At 39.0% G+C, this 20431-nt stretch overlaps 1 protein-coding gene across 3 annotated transcripts in view; it reads right to left on the bottom strand.

Annotated features, from left to right (window-relative positions):
- Positions 1–12263, bottom strand: part of LOC103785882 (ankyrin repeat domain-containing protein 36A-like) — a 132795-nt gene extending 120532 nt beyond the window's left edge. For 2 of the 3 annotated variants that reach the window (XM_063594781.1, XM_063594782.1), the window contains exon 1: positions 6358–6488. In XM_063594781.1, the coding sequence (XP_063450851.1) occupies positions 6358–6367 (10 nt within the window). In that variant the 5' untranslated portion in view covers positions 6368–6488. Of the gene's footprint in view, positions 1–260; positions 399–1865; positions 1973–6357; positions 6532–6696; positions 6812–10929 lie in introns of those variants that run through there. The other variant, XM_063594779.1, reaches the window with a different exon arrangement.
- Positions 12264–20431: the final 8168 nt, after the last annotated feature.

Below are 20431 nucleotides of genomic sequence, written 5' to 3'. Positions count from 1 at the left end.
AACATTGGAATCCCTAAGGAGAAAAGTCCTGAAAGTTTCAATATCAAGAATCTTGCACCTACTGCTCCTTATCTAGCCTTTTTCTTGATTTCTGGCTGATGAAGTTGCACAACTCTCGAAAACTTAAAAACTTGAAAATTTGTCACTTGAAAACTACTTGAACCAAACTATGCAATCTCACCTGATATATAAGATGCAATTGTTACAATTATTTTAAACTTCAATTTAGTGTTCATTAGCCTTTTTATGTAAAGACTTACACTCTATTCTCAGCCTCACTGGCATAATCTTCTGCAAGCTTTCCATACACATCTCGAGAAAACACATCAATATTGTGCTGCAGAAGAAGAATGACTATATCTTTTTCTCCAAGAGTAACAGCAAGTATGAGGGCTGATCTAAAATAACAGAGAGGTAATTAAAAACTTTAATGACATTTTAAAAGCTAAGTTTATATACTTTATCAACTTAATATGTTGCCTGTCCATGTAGAATTAACCCAATTACATATACTAAGAAACAAGCATCTTGGGTGCTCAAGGGTTTATCTTTGCAAGTTACCACAAAGGTTAAAAGCAAGGAACAAAAAGGAAGCCTCTTGTCCCACTGTGGTATGACATAAAGTTGCTAACTTAAAGTCCTTTGATGGGCAAGAAACTATGCTCAGGCCACCTATCTACAGTAGGCAAATTTAAGTGAAAAATTATTCATTTCTTCCCTAGTCTGATACTATACATTATAATGCAAAATCAGCTGAAGGGTCAGATAAGAGCTATCTGCAGGCTTAAAACAATAATATTAATAGGAATGCTAATAGTAGTAGTCATAGCTTCAGTTAACGATGCTGATAAGCATGTGCTAGGCATTTAATTAAACACTATATATATATGGAGGATAATAATATATCCTTCAAGAGTGGTTGTGTATAAGTAATATCACATATATATAAAATATATATAGTATATATTATCTATAAAATATATAATATACATTGTATATTATATATTATCTATAAAATATATAATATATAGTATATTATATATTATCTATAAAATATATAATATATAGTATATTATATATTATCTATAAAATATATATTGTATATATTATATATGATGTTAGTTACATTATATTCTTACATACATATGTGTGTATATATATTATATGCTCAGCCATTGTTTCCAAAACATCAGCACCTTGCTCTGTTAGCTGGACATTCTAACATTATATATATATAATGTTACTTACACACAACCACCCTTGAAGGATATATTATTACCCTCCTTTTCACAGAAGAAAACATACTTGGTGATAAGTAATGTTACCAAAGTCACACATCTAGCAAGTGGGAAAGCTAGGGATTAAACCCAGTCCTGTGTGAACCTAAAGCTTGTCTTCATTGAAGTTAAGTTTTATCCATTTAAAGCTATCTTTTTTCCCCCTCCCCATATCAATTAAAAACAACATCAAAACACAGTAGAAATGAAAAACTAACATGAAACCCCTTTAGCTAATGTAAGATCATACAATCAAAAGCATCACATTATTACATTGTAAATAACACCACATCATATTACAAATAACAAACATCTATCAATATACAGAGCTTTCTATATATAGAAGCCTTTTATGTGTATAATGTCTATATAGAGAGACGAATCCTGCTATACACTGTTCTTTATGTTACTCAGTCCAAATAATTGTTTTTCTACCTAAGTGATGATCTGTGTTGATATTTCTCACTATATCCCAATAATTAAAAGTTAGTCTTCTTACTAATGTAATATTTGTGACTTGAGTGACTGCTACCACTCTAAAATGACACTCAGGTTTAAAAACAACACAATAAGAACTAAGGTCTGTACCTGCCAAGATAATCAATGGCATTTACATTTGCTTTTTTCTTTAATAAAAATTCCACCATTTTCACTTTTCTTCGACTCACAGCAAGTAACAGTGGCTGATATTCATTCTTTAAAATAAGAGCAACAATTTATAATCACAAAATTACATATTTATCAACTGAAATGAAAACCTTATGTAAGTAAGATCCTGTGAGCTTCAATATATACAATTGAAAGGTCGTAAGAGGTAGTCCCTTTCTTTTCCCTCCTCGGTGCTTTTCTATGTTCTGCTCCTTCCCCTGGAAACAACCTCCTCTGCCTCACCACAAGAACTCTGGTCATCTCCAAAACTCGCTTCAAACATTTCCCAGTTCCAAGAATCTTTGCTTCTGTCCCAGCATTTAGCATGGCATGTTTCAAGGATTTAATTGTTTCCCACCTGAACCAAGAGCTTCTTGAGGGCAGCAGCTGTATTTTTTTCTCTATGTCCTCAAACTCTAAGACACAGTAATAAATGTTTCAGGTATTTTTATTAATGATCTAAATTATTATCTATAGAGCGGTGTTTCTTAAACTATTAATATATTCCAAAGGATATTTACTTTACCAGAATTTGAACATTATACCCCAAAAGAGAGACTCCATGATCACCCATGTTTGAAAAATGTTACAAAACTGTGCATTATGTGTCTAGTATTTGAGAAATCTTTTGAACTTCACCTAATCCCTATTTGTAAATACTTATTTTGGAGAATGTTAACATTTGAGAAATGAGAGTTTCACGGATACAGTTGTGAGAGCTTACCAGTAAAGGTGGAGGTTTCCTCTGGGTGACACACACTTGCCTCATTCTCTTCTATCGATGGTGTGAGAATCTCAGGTGACAATGTCAGGAGCTCCTGAACACCTGAGCACCTGACATTGTCATCTGAGATCCTGACACGATTGACAGTTCATTTGAAGCCTATCTCTTTTTAATTCAGAGAGCCAGGCTCTGAATTAATAGAGATAGGCTTCGAGTGAACTTTCACTGCTTATTATTAAATAGTCCATGGGTTTTCTCTAGTAATATTTTTATCTTAGCTGTCAGAAAGCTCTGTATGAAATGTTATTCTCAATTACAATCTTAGGACCCTGATGCAAATATTTATGTAATTATAATCTTAGGACCCTGGTACATAACTCTTTTAAAAATTTATTTATATTCTAGTTTCCAATTAATTCTTACCTAACTTATTTTATTTTAGGTAAAATATCAATCAGAAATAAAAATACAATGGCTTATCAATTAAAGCTCTAATAATGACCTATATGAATTATTTATAGCATAATGAAAGCCACTAAATTATTTGCATCTTTTATTTATTTATTTATTTATTTATTTGAGATGGAGTCTCGCTCTGTCACCCAGGCTGGAGTGCAGTGGTGCCATCTCGGCTCACTGCAACCTCCGCCTCCCGGATTCAAGCACGAGAAATTCTCCTGCCTCAGCCTCCCGAGTAGCTGGGACTACAGGAGTGTGCCACCACACCCAGCTAATTTTTTGTATTTGTAGTAGAGAGGGGGTTTCACCGTGTTAGCCAGGATGGTCTCAGTCTTCTGACCTCGTGATCCACCTGCCTCTGCCTCCCAAAGTGCTAGGATTACAGGCGTGAGCCACTGCGCTCGGCCGATCACTTGCATTTTTAGGAGGCAATGCTGAAGAGAAAAATATAATGTTGTCTGCAATATGCATAACCTATGCAACTATACCATGATTCACCTTAAAAAGCTTACATGCATTCTAATGGGAAGATGATTATTTATGGTATGTATAAAGATAAATAGTTTATAAAACACCACCATCTAAATTCAAAAGTTCAACCCGATTACCAAAGGATTTATATAAAATATAGACTCTATATTTAAATAAATATAAACTGTCTTAAAAACCTTGAAATATTTACTAAAATATATTATAAAACAGGGCTTGTAAAGTCATCCCTACAGAGGCAAGGGAGATGACCTGAGGAAGTGAAGTACCTAGGTAGGCACAGTAGCAAAATGGAGACCACATGCCTCATAGAAAGGGTCAACCTCTGCACAGCATCCAAAACCTGAGATAGGCTCAAGGGACACCAGATTGGATTCTTGAAGAGAAGCCTGGAATCCAGATCTGTGCACGAGTCTCCTAAACCTTCCATGTTGAGACAATTTGTAGACGCAAACTAAACACATCTATGGGACACATTTGGACTATAGACCTTGTATTTTTATATTTGCTATGGATATGTCTCCAAGGGATTGTATATAAAGCAAGTATTTTCATGTAAAATACTTCCTTTCTTTAGTTTCAGATTTTTTTTTCCAAAATAGGCCCAAGAATGCCATAAAAATTGTTACTAAGAGTCTTAATACCCACTTTGAGCACTTTTACAACATTCATTCATTTATAATTTATGTTGAATTTTCGCAGATTGTTCACCAAATGGATAATTAGTTCATAGGACTGCTGCAAAGAAATTATTAAAATAATATTAAATTATAATTCTAGTTTCTATATTGTAACCTAATTTTTTTATTTTAGGTAAAATATAAATCAGAAATAAAAATACAATGGCTTATCAATTAAAGCTCTAATAATGACCTATATGTATTCTCTGTATTCTTACTAACTTCATGGTTTTCAGTGTTTAAAACTGCTATCCTGATTATGCCACAGTTCTATGTACTTAACTGACATACTGAGGCAGTCCATAATAGAGCTTCAGCTTTAAAAAAAGGTTTAGAATTTTTTGCTATTGTAATTGAGAGAACCCCGCTTTTAATAATGATGTATTGACCTAATCACCAGAATGATAACAAAGAGACTCAGAGTCCTGAAAGAGTCAGTCTCTACTTATTAAAAGAGTCCACAATAGCAAATTTCTAATGACCCTATGAATGGCAGTGAATAAGTGATGGTGGCAAAGAAAAGGTGTTATTCTCATGCTGATAGATACTGCAAATAATAGTCCTTTTCACTTCCCAACCACAGAGGTAGAGACAGGTAAAAGTCAGGCCAATATTATTGGAAAGGAGAAATTTAAAGGAAGCAGCACCTATCTCCAGCTCTTCTAGAGATTTTTTGTGTGTTTGAGATACGGGAATTTATATTACACTTATCTATTCAGTGGTTCTTAACCAGCAGCGTATCAGTGTCCCAAGAAATGTTTTATTGTTGTTGTTGTTGTGTTGTTGTTGCTGTTAGAGGCAGTGTCTTAATCTGTTGCTCTGGCTAGAGGCACCACCATGCCCAGCTTCAAGGAAATATTTTAAAACATACATGTCCAGTAATATTTAATAGTAAATATTAGATTTACTATATTAAAATCTTCAGGGGATATCCTAGACTTAGAGATTTGCTTTTAATTTCCCCAGGTTACTGCCATGCACAATTCTAACTGCGAACCAGCACAGTTGATAATCGCTTCAGTCTCATTTCTCACCCACGTGGCAAATTCCCTTTATCATTTGGGATTTGGCCGAAAAGAGGAAAGAGCAAAAGATAGAGCCATTCACTGAAGACTTCATTTACTTTTCCTGGGTAGGGGTAGGGAAGAGACTAGTAAGCTCAAAATCCAACTTGATTTTACTATTTATAAGCTCCGTATCTCCCACCTGCCCATCAAGACATTCTGGACTTGAGAGTAGAGTTTAGATGCTTATCTGAGTGGCTGTTTCTGCCAGAATTGAATAATGTCCATTAATTATGTGTTCTTCTCTCTGCTGAACTGGGTGCTGCTTCATCACCACTATTCACTGCCAACCTGGTTTCCTCAGAGTCCTACCAAAATTGATCCCTGGGCAATTTCACAACTCACAAACTCTTTCCCAAAGTAAGAATAATCATCCCCAAAACTGAAGCGATCCTTGTCTAAACATATAAATTGAAAACAAACAACAAAACACACAAAAACCCTCTCCACGGTATTTTCCCTCATTACCTAATTTCCAAATTAGCTTGTGCATTTCTGATTGCTCTCCTTTTCTTCATTTTTCCCTCTTAAGCCTTTCCACAGAGGAATCACTTTCAAATGAAATCACCTTCACATACAACACTTGTCAACAGCAACAAGATGTACATTTATTGTGAAATTCTTTAACTTTCTTTGAAATTTAAAATAAAGCCTATTTATAAGGGACAATTTTACTTTCCTGTGTCACTTCACACTGATTAGAAAAAAACTAATTTAGTGGAAAAACACTTAACTATTACCTTTCCCAAATTCAGTTGTCATGAATTATAAATTTATTGTAATTCATTTGTTTTTATAGTTATTTACCATAAGTGCATGAAAAAAAGCTGTTCCCTATAATGCTTCTTTAAAAGTTCCAATATTTAAAGTAAAATCTTAGACAGTTAAGGCATTTCAAAATATTTTCATTCAAGGAATGTTTGAGCTTCCAAATATGAAAAATTGACCCTTACATGTGTCAATGTTAAAATAAATGCATTTCAGATAGTTTGAAAATAACATTGGTTGACCTATACCTTGCTGCATTCTTCAATATTTGCACCATGTGAAAGAAGTTTTTCTATCATGGATGTATCTTCATTATACACAGCGTAGTGCAGAGCAGTCCTTCCAAAGACGTCCATAATATTTGGATCGGCGCCATTTTGCAGCAGAAGAGTTGCACAAGCCCCCCGCCTCAGTTGTACAGCCTGTCAGTATTAGACCAAGAAACATGCAAATACTGAAAAATCAAAATAAACACTCCGTAGGATTTCCTACTAGTTATATGGTGGTATTCCAATGAGATAAGTTCATTTTATCCTATGTACTTCAACCAAATCCATCTCATGCTCAAAGAGTCAGCTACTATGTACCTTGATCAGAGGTGTCCTGTCTTCACGGTCGCAGAGGTTAAGCTCACATCTTCTGGACACCAGGAGATGTACCATTTCTGGTTGGCCAGTGGCACAGGCCAAATGTAGGGCAGTCCTGTGAGAGTGACAGGACTTTTTAAAACATGTAACTGTAAGCATTAATTAGTATGTTATTTCTCTGTCTTCAAAACAAATATGTAATTTTCTTGTGAAGAAAGTACAACATTTGTTAGCGCTTATTACCATATTAATGAAAGAGCAGGCTATTTAATAGAAAAGCCTTGGCTTTTGGATTCAGTTTAATTGGGGCTTAAAATTTACTGTAAGCACTGTCACTTAGCTGTTATTTAGCCTTTCTTTGCTTCAATTTCCTTATCAATAAAATATGTAAGAGAATAGTAGCTAGCCCACAGAACACTGCTGTGATGCTTACATAAGAATCTATGCACAGCATTTAGAACACTTTCTAACACAAATAACAGCTCAATAATTTTTAGATATTACTACTTACAAAGACATTTTAATTAAGTAAAATGATACAATCATATCTACATTGAGGTATCTATTAAAGATTAGATGTATCATTGTATTTCAGTCATTCTCAGATGCTCATTTTCTCACTATTCTCTTATATAAGCTACTATTCTCTTATATATTAACATCTCCTGACATTGGAATACTGTTTACAATTCATTATTTATTACATTTATAACTGGCAACATTTTAAACATTATCTTAGTGATATATAAAGTAATGTGGCATCACCCAATCCGTGATGCCTTACATTAAGTGGGATACAGTTCATAGAACAGGCAGTTCTACTCATATAATTGGCACCTAAATAAAGTACTGTGGAAAAAGAAGGCAAAAAAAAAAAACAACAACAAATTTTTAAAACAAAGTAATTCTTACTTCAATTTTCAAAAAAAATAATCCAAAGAAAACTCAGGATTCAAATGAATAGGTATGGCTCATTTTTTTCAATACTTACAGAATGTTGTGTAAATTAGGTATTTGCAACGATTAATAGTAGTATTTGAGACTGTCATAAGTTTCTGAAATGGCAGTTAAAGGTTATCTTTCACTATTTTCTAACTTCAGAATTGCTTTTGTTTAAAAAAAAAATAAAGGAATAAAAGATCCAACTGGGATTCAGTCCTAATGCTTCCATTTTAAATCTCAGCTTGCTCAGGCTGGGCAGGTAAACATGAAGTTGTTAAGGGTGGAAGAGTCCTGAGAGATGGTGGAATGTGTCTGCTACATAATAGGTATTCAGGTTATGCTTGATGAATAACTGGATTGAAAGAATGCATACATACAGTTGGGAAGTTTATTATAAAAAAACATAAATTAAAGCAGTGCTTTTGGAATAGTGATAATCACTTATATTTGCTCATTTTCATTTTCATGAGGACACTGATAAACTAAAATAATTAATTTAAAATTGTTTGCTTATATGTAATAAAACTATAATAAAAACCTATGTATATACTAAAATCTATGCATAATAAAATAATCAAGCACAAATAAAAATATTCCCTCTGCCTCTGAAGAGGCTAAAAGTTCACAGAAGATACCAATAAACAAAAAAATAAAAATAAGGCCAGGCACAGTGGCTCACACCTGTAATCCCAGAACTTTGGGAGGCCGAGGCGGGGGGATCACCTGAGGTCAGGAGTCTGAGACCAGCCTGGTCAACATGGTGAAACCCTGTCTTTACTAAAATATACAAAAATTAGCTGGGCATGGTGGCGCACACCTGTAATCCCAGCTACTCAGGAGGCTGAGGTGGGAGAATCACTTGAACCTGAGAGGCAGATTGCAGTGAGCTGAGATCATGCCACTGCACTCCAGACTGGGCGACAGGGTGAGACTCCATCTCAAAAATAAACAAACAAACGAAGAAATTAATAATAAAATAGAAACTGAGAATTTTTTTCTTTGCAAGATTTATATTTCTTCTTTTCCCAAGGATAATTTCATTAATAAAAAACATTTACTAGAAGTTTTAAACATGCTGATCATTTATACATTACAGATAAGAAAAAATATCACAATACCCCTGCCAGAAAAGAAGAAATGTTATATTTTGTACACATATTTGGCTTACAAACACCATAGATTGTTTGTGTGTATGTATAATCAAACCAACTTTTTTTCAGAGTACATCTTCACACCTCAACATACGTCTGTATCTACTGACATCTGCAAAGGTCCCATATTGTCCCATCCTATGGATGCACTGAAATTTATTGATAAATTTATAAAATTTATAAAATCCATTATAAGGGGTTTTCCAAATACACTGCTATTTTAAGCAGTGCTGATAAAAACAAATTGCATGTATCTCTATTTCCTAGAGATATTTTAGTATAATGGAATTGATGGGTGAAGGGCACATACATTTTTACAGTGTGATACTTACCAACAAATTGTCTATTTGAAAAGTCATCAGAAATGTAAACTTTCAACAGCAGTATATGTACTGCTACCCTTTACCCTCACAAACTTGTGGATAGAAAACAGTATTTCATTCTTTTTTTAACTTAAATACCTTCTCCTCCCAGGAACACTAAATATTTTTTCCCATGTGCATAGGTTGCTTGAATATCTGAAAAATAAATGCTTTGCTCTATTTTAAATGAGAGTTATTGTTTATTTGAAGAATTCTCTGTAAAATGAAAATCACTTTTTTATCTAATATGTATACACACATATTGTCTTTTGTTAATTTTTTCTTATAAACTGGATTTTTTTTATTTTGCTAAATCGACCTTCAGAATGTGTGCTTGTGATATTTGTAGAAATATAAACATGTATCAATATAAGTAGGCATTTGTGTTTTTTTCTGTTATCTTTCTTATTTTGTGCATTTAAAGTTTTTAATCTACATTCCATAACGAACTTATTTCTGTGACATAAAAATCTAGCCAGATTTCTCCAAATAGTTAGCAGGCACTTCATTTATGAGTAATTCATCTTTTCCTACTAATATGAAATGTCACCATTATCCAATTCTATTAGATTGGTGCAAAGGCAATTGCGGTTTTCGCCATTACTCCTAATTGCGGCAAAAACCGCAATTGCTTTTGCACCAACCTAATAAATTCTTACACATATTGGTGTGTTCCTGGATTTTCTAACCTGTTCCGTTCACTGATTTGTTGTTTCAGCTGTTAGTAAATAACTTGTGGAAATTAACAGCACATTTTCATATCTAGAAAGGCAAGTCTTTTTTGACTCCATTTCAAAAGTTTTCTTAATGTCGTCACAATAGTAAAAGACAGCATGAGTAATTCAAAAATGTTAACACTTTGATAACTTTATTTGGATTATGTAAAATTTATAAACACAGAAAGAGCTCAGAACTTTAGAAAAATGTGTCTTTCTATTCAAGAACACAGACCGTCTTCCCACTTCAAAGTTTCCCTCTAAGGTCCCTCAGTGAAAACCAAATTGACATAGGTGTCCATTGATATCAAATAAATATTGGATTTTTATCCAAAGAATTTTTAGCCAGGAAGTTGATATATTATGGAAATGATTTCTCTCATTATGCACCTTTCCATAATGTATGTAACATTATACTTTAAAATGTGCACGTTAAAAATAAAACGCTGTACATGCTGAATTTTATTAGTGAAATCACTTTAAAATGATTTATAAAGAAGCAGCATGGTGAGTGATTGGAAACCAGCTGAAGTTTTGTTTTTGTTTTGCTGCTTGTGAAAATGACCTGGGTGCTCGCCCCCGCCAAGGTTTCCGCATCCCAGGTGCGGCTGAGCCTGCCAGGAAAGAAAGTCCAGCCCCTTTGGTGACAGGACTCGCCCCCCTCACCTCTGCACCCCTTTCCGCCACCCCATTCACCCCCACACCTCACCCTCACCTCCAGTCCTCTATCCCATTGAACCCTCACCCCATCTCCCCACCCCACACCGTCCACGCCCCTACCCCCCAAGCCTTCATTCCATCCACCTCAGCCCATTCACGCCCCCACCCCATGCACCCCCTACTCCCCACTCCCATCCCCCAACTCACTCCACACCCCGCCACCCCATATACCCCCACTCCCCAGGCCCCGCTCCACTCACTCCCACCCCAGCCGGGCACCCCCTATCCCCCGTCCATACCCCGAGCCCCTGACCATCCGCCCCGCAGCCCTCAGCCTGGAAAGGGGTACTTCTCCACATCCACAGGCCTCCTCCCGCAGCCCCGGCTCCCGGCCCCCATTACCTTTCCTTCCTGTCTCTCCTATTGGGGTCATAATGCATGAGCAGAAGGTACTTCAGTTTCGCCAGATTACCATAGAAGACAGCTCTGTGGATCCTCTTCAGATGATACGGTTTAATGTAGTAATGGGGAAATGCGAAGCCATCCGAGCACAAGCGCTCCCTGAGGGTGGGCCACCTCTCCCGCTCGTAGTCTTCCATAATCGTCGGCTGCAAATTGTAGCCTGCAGCCGTATTTCAGCTCGCCTTCGGGGATCGCCGCCTTCGGGGATCGCCGCCTCCGAAGAGCAACAACGGGTAAAGCAGTCTGTCCACGGACCTTCGCACAGACTCTCAGCGCCTCCCGCCTCTCCGCAGAAACGCCCAACAGAACGGTTAGAACCAGCGAGCACGCGCACCTTAGCCGGCCCTGCCCAACAGGCCCGAGGCAGAGAAACCGCCCTAGCAGCTCTCGCGCGCCCAGTGCAGGCGGCGGTTGCTGCGGAGGTGCCGCCGGCTGGCGGGGCTCCCTGGAGCGCGAGGCGCGCCCTGCCCCAGGGCCTGTTCAACTGTCGCCCGCGCGCTCTTCTCTTCCACAGGCTCCCGACGCTCGGAGCCCCCCGCGCTGGGCCCTCTGCAGCCCAGGGATGGGGTTGAGTGGTGCTTCTCCGCCTGGTGCCACCGCTGGGCCCACAGCCCGACATCGCCACTGCGTTGCCCCCGGGGTCCGCGCTGATGGGTGCGAGGCGGGAGGACGGGATCCGGGGTTGCCACAGCTGCAGCCAGGGCACCACTTGCAGGCGGCACTGCAGCTCGGGCTCCGGCGGGGGCTGGCGGGGCTCCCGTGGGATGGCCTCCTGGGCCCTGAGTGCGCCCCCATCAGGCCGGAGGGTGCGCGCCTCCTGCACCCCCGGCCGAAGCCCATGCCCGGCGCTCCTGCCGCAGACTGCCTGACTTGCCGCGGCCAGGCTGGCCCCGGGGTCCGCGCGGCTGGAGGCGCAGGCCTGGTCGGGGATTCCCAATCCTCGGGGACCCCTGCTCCATGTGCTGGTGGCGGCTGCAGCTGCAGCGCCCGTGGGCTGACGTGGCTTCCCGGAGCTGCGGCCGGCCGCGCCCAAGGGCCCACAGGCTGCGCTGCCCTTGCCAGCTGCTCCTGACCCACGCCCAGAGCGCAGGACCTGGCGCTTGGCACTCTGCAGCCACCGGGATGAGGCTGAGCGCCGGTTTTCGGCCTCGTGGCGCCGCTGGGGCCACAGCCTGACTTCATCACCCCGTCGCCCAAGTCCTGTGATGGGCAGGTGTGAGGAGGGGCAATCGGGGTTCCCAAGGCTGCTGCCTGCATGCCACTCCGTGAGGAAGTTGAAATACGTGATCTCTAAGATTCCTCCCAGTTCTTCACCTCATGAGACAAATATAAATCAAGTAACGTTCGTTATTGTGATTAGAAAAGCTGCATTTACAGACGTTAGCCACTAGATGGGGACGTGCGATTGTTACATGGCTGAAGGTTTCCCGTATTTATTTTTTATTTGGCCGCTAGAGGGCACGCCTGCACTGCACTTAAAGCTGACTACTTTTAAGGAAAGAAAGGAATTCTTGGATTTCTCCATTTTCCTCATCACCTGTGCTTATCAGAGAATTCCAGGGGCAAGCTACCCTTTCCAATTCATCACTAATTTATAAACAAAATTCTAAGGAGTAAGGAATGCTTCCTACTTACTTCCTATAACATATGTAAGAATGAACGCTCAAAATAAAAGTAATTTATTTAAAACTTGTGTTGAGTAATTATAACTGCAAAATTTTTGCCCATGTTTTTCATATGCTGTTCATTTGCAAATTATTAGAAATCTACATATTCTGTTCATCTCAGCATTATTTATAACAGGGAAAAATTAGACACTAGCCAAAAATCTAAAAACAGGGAACAGTAAGGAAAAAGCAAATGGTTCTTTAATCATCATCACTAAAAGTGCTTGTGACTTAAAATAATGACATAAAAGATGCTTCTCCGCTGTTGAGTAAAACATCAAGATAAATTTAAAATTCTATTTCAAGCTTAACTATATTCATTTAAAAAGAAAAAAGAAATTTTAGAGAGTTTATCTTGTTGGATTATCAGATGTTATTTTTCTCTTTTTAATGCCATATACTTTTCAAATTTTCAGTGGGCTGGTATTACTTTTGTATTTAAAAAAGAAAAATATAAGGAAAAAGAAACCTGTCACACACTTTCTAGTGGATTTTACTGATCAGTCATCTCTGTATTTCTGGCATCACAAACTGAGCCAGAAACTCAGTGCCTCCCATTTCTTTTTTTTTTTTTTTTTTTGACGGAGTCTTGCTCTGTCGCCCAGGCTAGAGTGCAGTGGCTCAAACTTGGCTCGCTGCAACCTCTGCCTCCCCGGTTCAAGTGATTCTTCTGCCTCAGCCTCCCAATTAGCTGGGATTACAGGTGCCCACCACTGCACCTGGCTAATTTTTCTATTTTAGTAGAAACAGGGTTTCACCATCTTGACCAGGCTGGTCTTGACTCCTGACCTTGTGATCCACCGGCCTCGGCCTCCCAAAGTGCTGGGATTAACAGACCTGAGCCACCGCGCCAGGCCAAGTGCCTCCCATTTCTTGTATTCACCTTTAAAACTCCTGCAATGAAGGACTCCCTCCTCCCTCATCTAACCTATTATGTGTGTGGTGAGTTCTGACTATGATATCATTCCTGATGTGAAACCGAAGTCTCTCTCTTCTATTTCCATCCATTGGTTCAGTTCTGCCTTCTGACAGAGTCCACGCCAGACTTCACATTTCTCCCAATCGTCTTTGTCCTACAAGGGCTTTCTATTCTTCAAGCTAAAGAGATACCAGTGATTCCATTCGTTCATTCAGTTAACTTTTAGGGGCCACATCTTGTGCTATGTCCTGAGATTTGCCAATGAGCAGAGCTCAGAGTATTGAAAAGACAAACACATACACCAGGCATTTTACTATGCTGTGTTGTGTGCATGACAGGAGCACACAGGGCATCCAGGCAACAGTGAGAAGGGCCTTTCACCAGACTTGAGAGGTCAGCAAGGGTGCTCTGAGGAAACACCTTCTAAACTGGGAGCTGGAAAGAGTGAGGCAGGAAAGCAGTAAGAGGTAGCGTTCTGAGGAGGAAATCTCCGAGGTGGGACAGGGATGCGTGTGGAGGGAATGCCCTTCCCATCCCCACTCTTCATGAAGTCTCTACTCTGTCAGGTTCTCTCTGCCCTGTGAGCTGCTTGAGGACAAAGACTGTTTTATAAAAATTTTTATTTCCTCCCTCTGTCTTCCTTAAACACCTAGCCCAGTGCCTGGAACATAAGAAACCATAATGAATTTTTGTTAGATGAGTGAAGAGTGCTGAGTAGAGCAGAAATGTCACATGCCTCAGTTTAAATATGGGTCATCAGTTTTCTTTCTTTTTTAACATAGAAGTCAAGACTTGATGATCTCTTACAGCTTCGAGATACCGTTAAAGATATAATCATCCTCATGTACTTGAGCTTTGTTTTCACCCATTATGTTATGACTGCTGTCCATTGTTCTATGACACAATTCTCCATCTTTCTTCATTTTCTTCCATTTCAATTAACTCATTTATTTACATGTGGGAATGGAACATATAACGTAAAATCCACAAGTAAGACTTCCCAGATCCTCAGCTTCTTTCTCTGGCATTAGCCACTGTTTCTAGTTTCATGAGCATCTGCTATGGTTTGAATGTATCCCCTCCAGAAATCAAATATTACAAATGTGATAGTATTAAGAGGTGGGGCCTTTTGGAGGTGATTAGGCTATGAGGGCTCTGCCTTCATGAATAGGATTAGATATGCTTAGAAAAAGGAATGATGGAGGAAGTTAGACTCCTTTGGCCCTTCAGTCTCCTGCCATGTGAGGACACAGCACTCCTCCTCTCTGGAAGATGCAGCCTTCAAGGCGACATCTTGGAAACAGAGACCAGACACTCACCTGACAATGAATCTAATGGCCCCTGGATTTTGGACTTCCCAGCCTCCAGAACTGTGGAAAAAACAAATTTCTGTTCTTTATAAATTACTCAGTCTATGGTATTCTCTTATAGCAGCCCAAAACAGACAAGACTCTAGGAAATCAATTTGTATTCAGCACATCAACAAAATTCTTTACAAATGGGACCCCCCCAATAGGTGGGTGTCACTAAAGAGAGGTGCCCATAAGCATGAGACAATGACCACGTGGCATGAGCAATGAACTACGATGAATGAGCACGTTACCACCGCTAAAGACAAAACTTACATGACTAGATGACAACAAAATAATTTCTTATAATGAATTTCTCATTGTATTTTTTCTTAACCTTCCCTCCATTTAGTCAGGAATCTGGCTCTGACTCACACCTGAAGGACAGACAAGGACTTTTGTTTCCAAAAGCATAAACTGAAAGGAGAACTCGCAGAGTCTACAGAAAAGAGAAAAGACATTTGTCAACAGGGACTGTTTATTTATCTTTTTTAACTGGAGGGAAAGAGCAGGGATGAGGAGAGGAGATGCCTTCGGTATTGGAAAAAAACAATATTGTAGAGTTTTCCATCCCGGTACTAACAAAATTATAAAGGCCAATAAGAAATGACTGATAGCAATAAAACAAGGAAAGGGTCATAGCCTAATACAGTAAAGAAACTGGTGACTCAAAGAGAGAAAGGAAAAGAACATTCTGGAGCAAAATAGAGAGGGACAGCATTTAGCTCCTAAGTTCCTGTTCCATCCTCCAGCCCCACCCTCCACATCCATCTCCAAATCCAGAGAATTTTTACTAACACACCCAAAAGCATAGTGAAGCACACTGACACTGAAGGGTGTCCTTATACAATCCTTCGCTTGCTGGTGACTGGTAGAAACAGATGCTGGGGAGAAACAGGAGAAACAAGGTGGAGGGACATCAGGGTGCACTTCCTCTAAGAGAAGTCAAGGCTACACATGGAATGAGGAAAGCAATCCAATGCCCAGGGGAGTCCTCACGGTACTGAAACCGGAAGAGACATCTGTTGCCCAAGCATTCTAACCAATGCTCAGAGCCCTCAGCTGCCCTTTCCCTCTACTGTCTCCCCATTCCCTTGGGCTACCAGTAAAAGTGGAGATGTTAATGGGCTCCAATCAAAGGCCACCATGAACACACCTGTAGTTGAAGAAGTGAGTTACTGGTTAAGTGAGGGAGAATACAAACTACAGGGAACAGTGGGGTGTCTCACTAAGAGGACATCAGAAAGGACTTAGAAGATTTGGGGTTGTGTTAGGCAATAATCTGGGAGAAGGGTTTAAGGAAATGGGGGATCGTTCTGAATTGGGTGTTGTCAGGAAGTGGGGGTAATTCTAGCATAGCAGGGTATCTTAATAAATCTTATGTGGAAAGATGTAAACCTGTATTAAAGCCTTAATGGGTTAAGGCTATAATTGGTAAAGAACGTTAAGGCTGTAGTTGGTGAAGAAACAGTAGTTACTCATCTTAGCTCGAATAGAGAGACATTGGTCATTTGTGTGATATGAACAATGTTCATGCTTTGCTCATGCTCAGACATGATTATGAAGACGTCTTGTTTTTGTCTTAAGTATTGGCACAAAATTATATGGTCTGAAGCAGATGTTCTATGGAATTGTTTATGCTCACAAGAGAACATCAACATCCATCTGTGGGTGCCAGGCAGCTCACAGCATCGCCAACGGCCGGCATATAGGACCAGGTCAACTCCTGGCTGCCAGACACACCACTTCTCTTTCTCAGAGGAACACAAAATACCCAATGCTCATTCCATAGCTCAACAGGAAAACACATTCTCAGGTGAGCTGGAAAGAAAGTCGCTCATCTAATAATGACACAATTTTAAAAGACTGGTCAATTCAACTACATCAAAGACAAACAAAACAAAATTTTTTGCATGGCAAGAAAAGACTACCACCACAGTCAGAAAACAAATGAAAGAGTGGGAAAATAGGTTTGCAACTTATATCATAGACAAAGGGGTACTATCTCTAATATACAAATAGTTCTTACAAATTTAGGGGAAATAGACCAACAATATATTGAAAAAATTAAAAAGATACACAAAGAGATTTCATAGGAAAATAATTGGAAGTTGATCTTAAACATGTGGAAAGTTACGCAACATGGCTCATAAGAAGATAAGTGTAAATTAAACATATTTCTATGCTCTGTTGTTAGGTGCATACACACATGCAGGATTGTCATGTCTTCTTGGAGAATTGACTCCTTTTTCTTAGGTAATGTCCTTCTTTATCTATGGTAACTTTTATTGCTCTTTAAGGCTGCTCTGCCTGAAACTAATAGAGATATGTTGGGGGTGTTTTGATAAGTGTTAATATGGTATATCTTTCTGCATCCCTTTAATTTATGCAGGTGCATCTTTATATTTAGAATGTGTTTCTTGTAGACTACATATAGTTGAGTCCAACTTTTTAATCTACACTGACAATCTCTTTTATTTTATTTCTGTCTTCCCACCTTTTATTTTAGGTTCAAGGGGTACGTGCGAAGGTTTTTTTTTTCTCATATGATTTTTTATTATACTTTAAGTTCTAGGGTACCTGTGCACAACGTGCAGGTTTGTTACATATGTATACATGTGCCATGTTGTTGTGCTGCACCCATTAACTTGTCATTTACATTAGGTGTATCTCCTAATGCTATCCCTCCCCCCCTCCCCTCACCCCATTGACAGGCCCTGGTGTGTGATGTTCCCCATCCTGTGTCCAAGTGTTCTCACTGTTCAATTCCCACCTATGAGTGAGAACATGCGGTGTTTGGTTTTCTGTCCTTGCGATAGTTTACTCAGAATGATGGTTTCCAGCTTCATCCATGTCCCTACAAAGGACATGAACTCATCCTTTTTTATGGCTGCATAGTATTCCACAGTGTATATTTGCCACATTTTTTTAATCCAGTCTATCATTAATGGACATTTAGGTTGGTTCCAAGTCTTTGCTATTGTGAATAGTGCCACAATAAACATACATGTGCATGTGTGTTTATAGCAGCATGATTTATAGTCCTTGGGGTATATACCCAGTAATGGGATCACTGGGTCAAATGGTATTTCTAGTTCTAGATCCTTGAGGAATTGCCACACTGTCTTCCACAATGGGTGAACTAGTATACAGTCCCACCAACAGTGTAAAAGTGTTGCTATTTCTCCATATCCTCTCTAGCACCTGTTGTTTCCTGACTTTTTTAATGATTGCCATTCTAACTGGTGTGAGATGGTATCTCATTGTGGTTTTGATTTGCATTTCTCTGATGGCCAGTGATGATGAGCATTTTTTCATGTGTCTGTTGGCTGCATAAATGTCTTCTTTTGAGAAATGTCTGTTCATATCCTTCGCCCACTTTTTTGTGGGGTTGTTTGATTTTTTCTTGTGAAATTGTTTAAATTCTTTGTAGATTCTGGATATTAGCCCTTTGTCAGATGGGTAGATTGTAAAAATTTTCTCCCATTCTACAGGTTGCCTGTTGACTCTGATGGCAGTTTCTTTTGCTATGCAGAAGCTCTCTAGTTTAATTAGATCCCATTTGTAAATTTTGGCTTTTGTTGCCATTGCTTTTGGTGTTTTAGTCATGAAGTCCTTGCCCATGCCTATGTCCTGAATGGTATTGCCTAGGTTTTCTTCTAGGGTTTTTATGGTTTTAGGTCTGACATTTAAATCTTTAATCCATCTTGAATTAATTTTTGTATAAGGTGTAAGGAAGGGATCCAGTTTCAGCTTTCTACATATGGCTAGCCAGTTTTCCCAGCACCATTTATTAAATAGGGAATCCTTTCCCCATTGCTTGTTTTTGTCAGGTTTGTCAAAGATCAGATGGTTTTAGATGTGTGACAGTATTTCTGAGGGCTCTGTTCTGTTCCATTGGTCTATATCTCTGTTTTGATACCAGTACTATGGTGTTTTGGTTACTGTAGCCTTGTAGTATAGTTTGAAGTCAGGTAGTGTGACACTTCCAGCTTTGTTCTTTTGGCCTAGGATTGACTTGGCAATGCAGGCTCTTTTTTGGTTCCATATGAACTTTAAAGTAGTTTTTTCCAATCCTGTGAAGAAAGTCATTGGTAGCTTGATGGGGATGGCATTGAATCTATAAATTACCTTGGGTAGTATGGCCATTTTCATGATATTGATTCTTCCTATCCATGAGCATGGAATGTTCTTCCATTTGTTTGTGTCCTTTTTTATTTTGTTGAGCAGTGGTTTGTAGTTCTCCTTGAAGAGGTCCTTCACATCCCTTGTAAGTTGGATTCCTAGGTATTTTATTCTGTTTGAAGCAATTGTGAATGGGAGCTCACTCATGATTTGGCTCTCTGTTTGTCTCTTATTGGTGTATAGGAATACTTGTGATTTTTGCACATTGATTTTGTATCCTGAGACTTTGCTGAAGTTGCTTATCAGCTTAAGGAGATTTTGGGCTGAGACGATGGGGGTTTTCTAGATATACAATCATGTCATCTGCAAACAGGGACAATTTGACTTCCTCTTTTCCTTATTGAATACTCTTTATTTCTTTCTGTTGCCTGATTGCCTTGGCCAGAACTTCCAACACTATGTTGAATAGGAGTGGTGAGAGAGGGCATCCTTCTCTTGTGCCGGTTTTCAAAGGGAATGCTTCCAGTTTTTGCCCATTTAGTATGGTATTGGCTGTGGGTTTGTCATAAATAGCTCTTATTATTTTGAGATACGTTCCATCAATACCTAGTTTATTGAGAGTTTTTAGCATGAAGGCCTGTTGAATTTTGTCAAAAGGCCTCTTCTGCATCTATTGAGATAATCATGTGGTTTTTGTTGTTGGTTCTGTTTATGTGATGGATTACGTTTATTGATTTGTGTATGTTGAACCAGCCTGGCATCCCAGGGATGAAGCCAACTTGATCGTGCTGGATAAACTTTTTGATTCAGTTTGCCTGGATTCAGTTTGCCAGTATTTTATTGAGGATTTTTGCATCGATGTTCATCAGGGATATTGGTCTAAAATTCAATTTTTTTGTTGTGTCTCTGCCAGGCTTTGGTATCAGGATGATGCTGGCCTCATAAAATGCGTTAGGGAGGATTCCCTCTTTTTCTATTGCTTGGAATAGTTTCAGAAGGAATAGTAACAACTCCTCTTTGTACCTCTGGTAGAATTCGGCTGTGAATCCGTCTGCTCCTGGACTTTTTTTGGTTTGTAGGCTATTAATTATTGCCTCAATTTCACAACCTGTTATTGGTCTATTCAGAGATTCAGCTTCTTCCTGGTTTAGTCTTGGGAAGGTGTATGTGTCCAGGAATTTATCCATTTCTTCTAGATTTTCTAGTTTATTTGCATAGAGGTGTTTATAATATTCTCTGATGGTAGTTTGTATTTCTGTGGGATTGGTGGTGATATCCCCTCTATCATTTTTTATTGTGTCTATTTGATTCTTCTCTCTTTTCTTCTTTATTAGTCTTGCTAGTGGTCTATTTTGTTGATCTTCTCAAAAAACCAGCTCCTA

This window comes from Pan paniscus, chromosome 12 (assembly GCF_029289425.2).
Source record: "Pan paniscus chromosome 12, NHGRI_mPanPan1-v2.0_pri, whole genome shotgun sequence".
NCBI lineage: Eukaryota > Metazoa > Chordata > Mammalia > Primates > Hominidae > Pan > Pan paniscus.
Note: the sequence above shows the minus strand (reverse complement) of the source record. Positions and strands in the feature narration are given on the sequence as shown.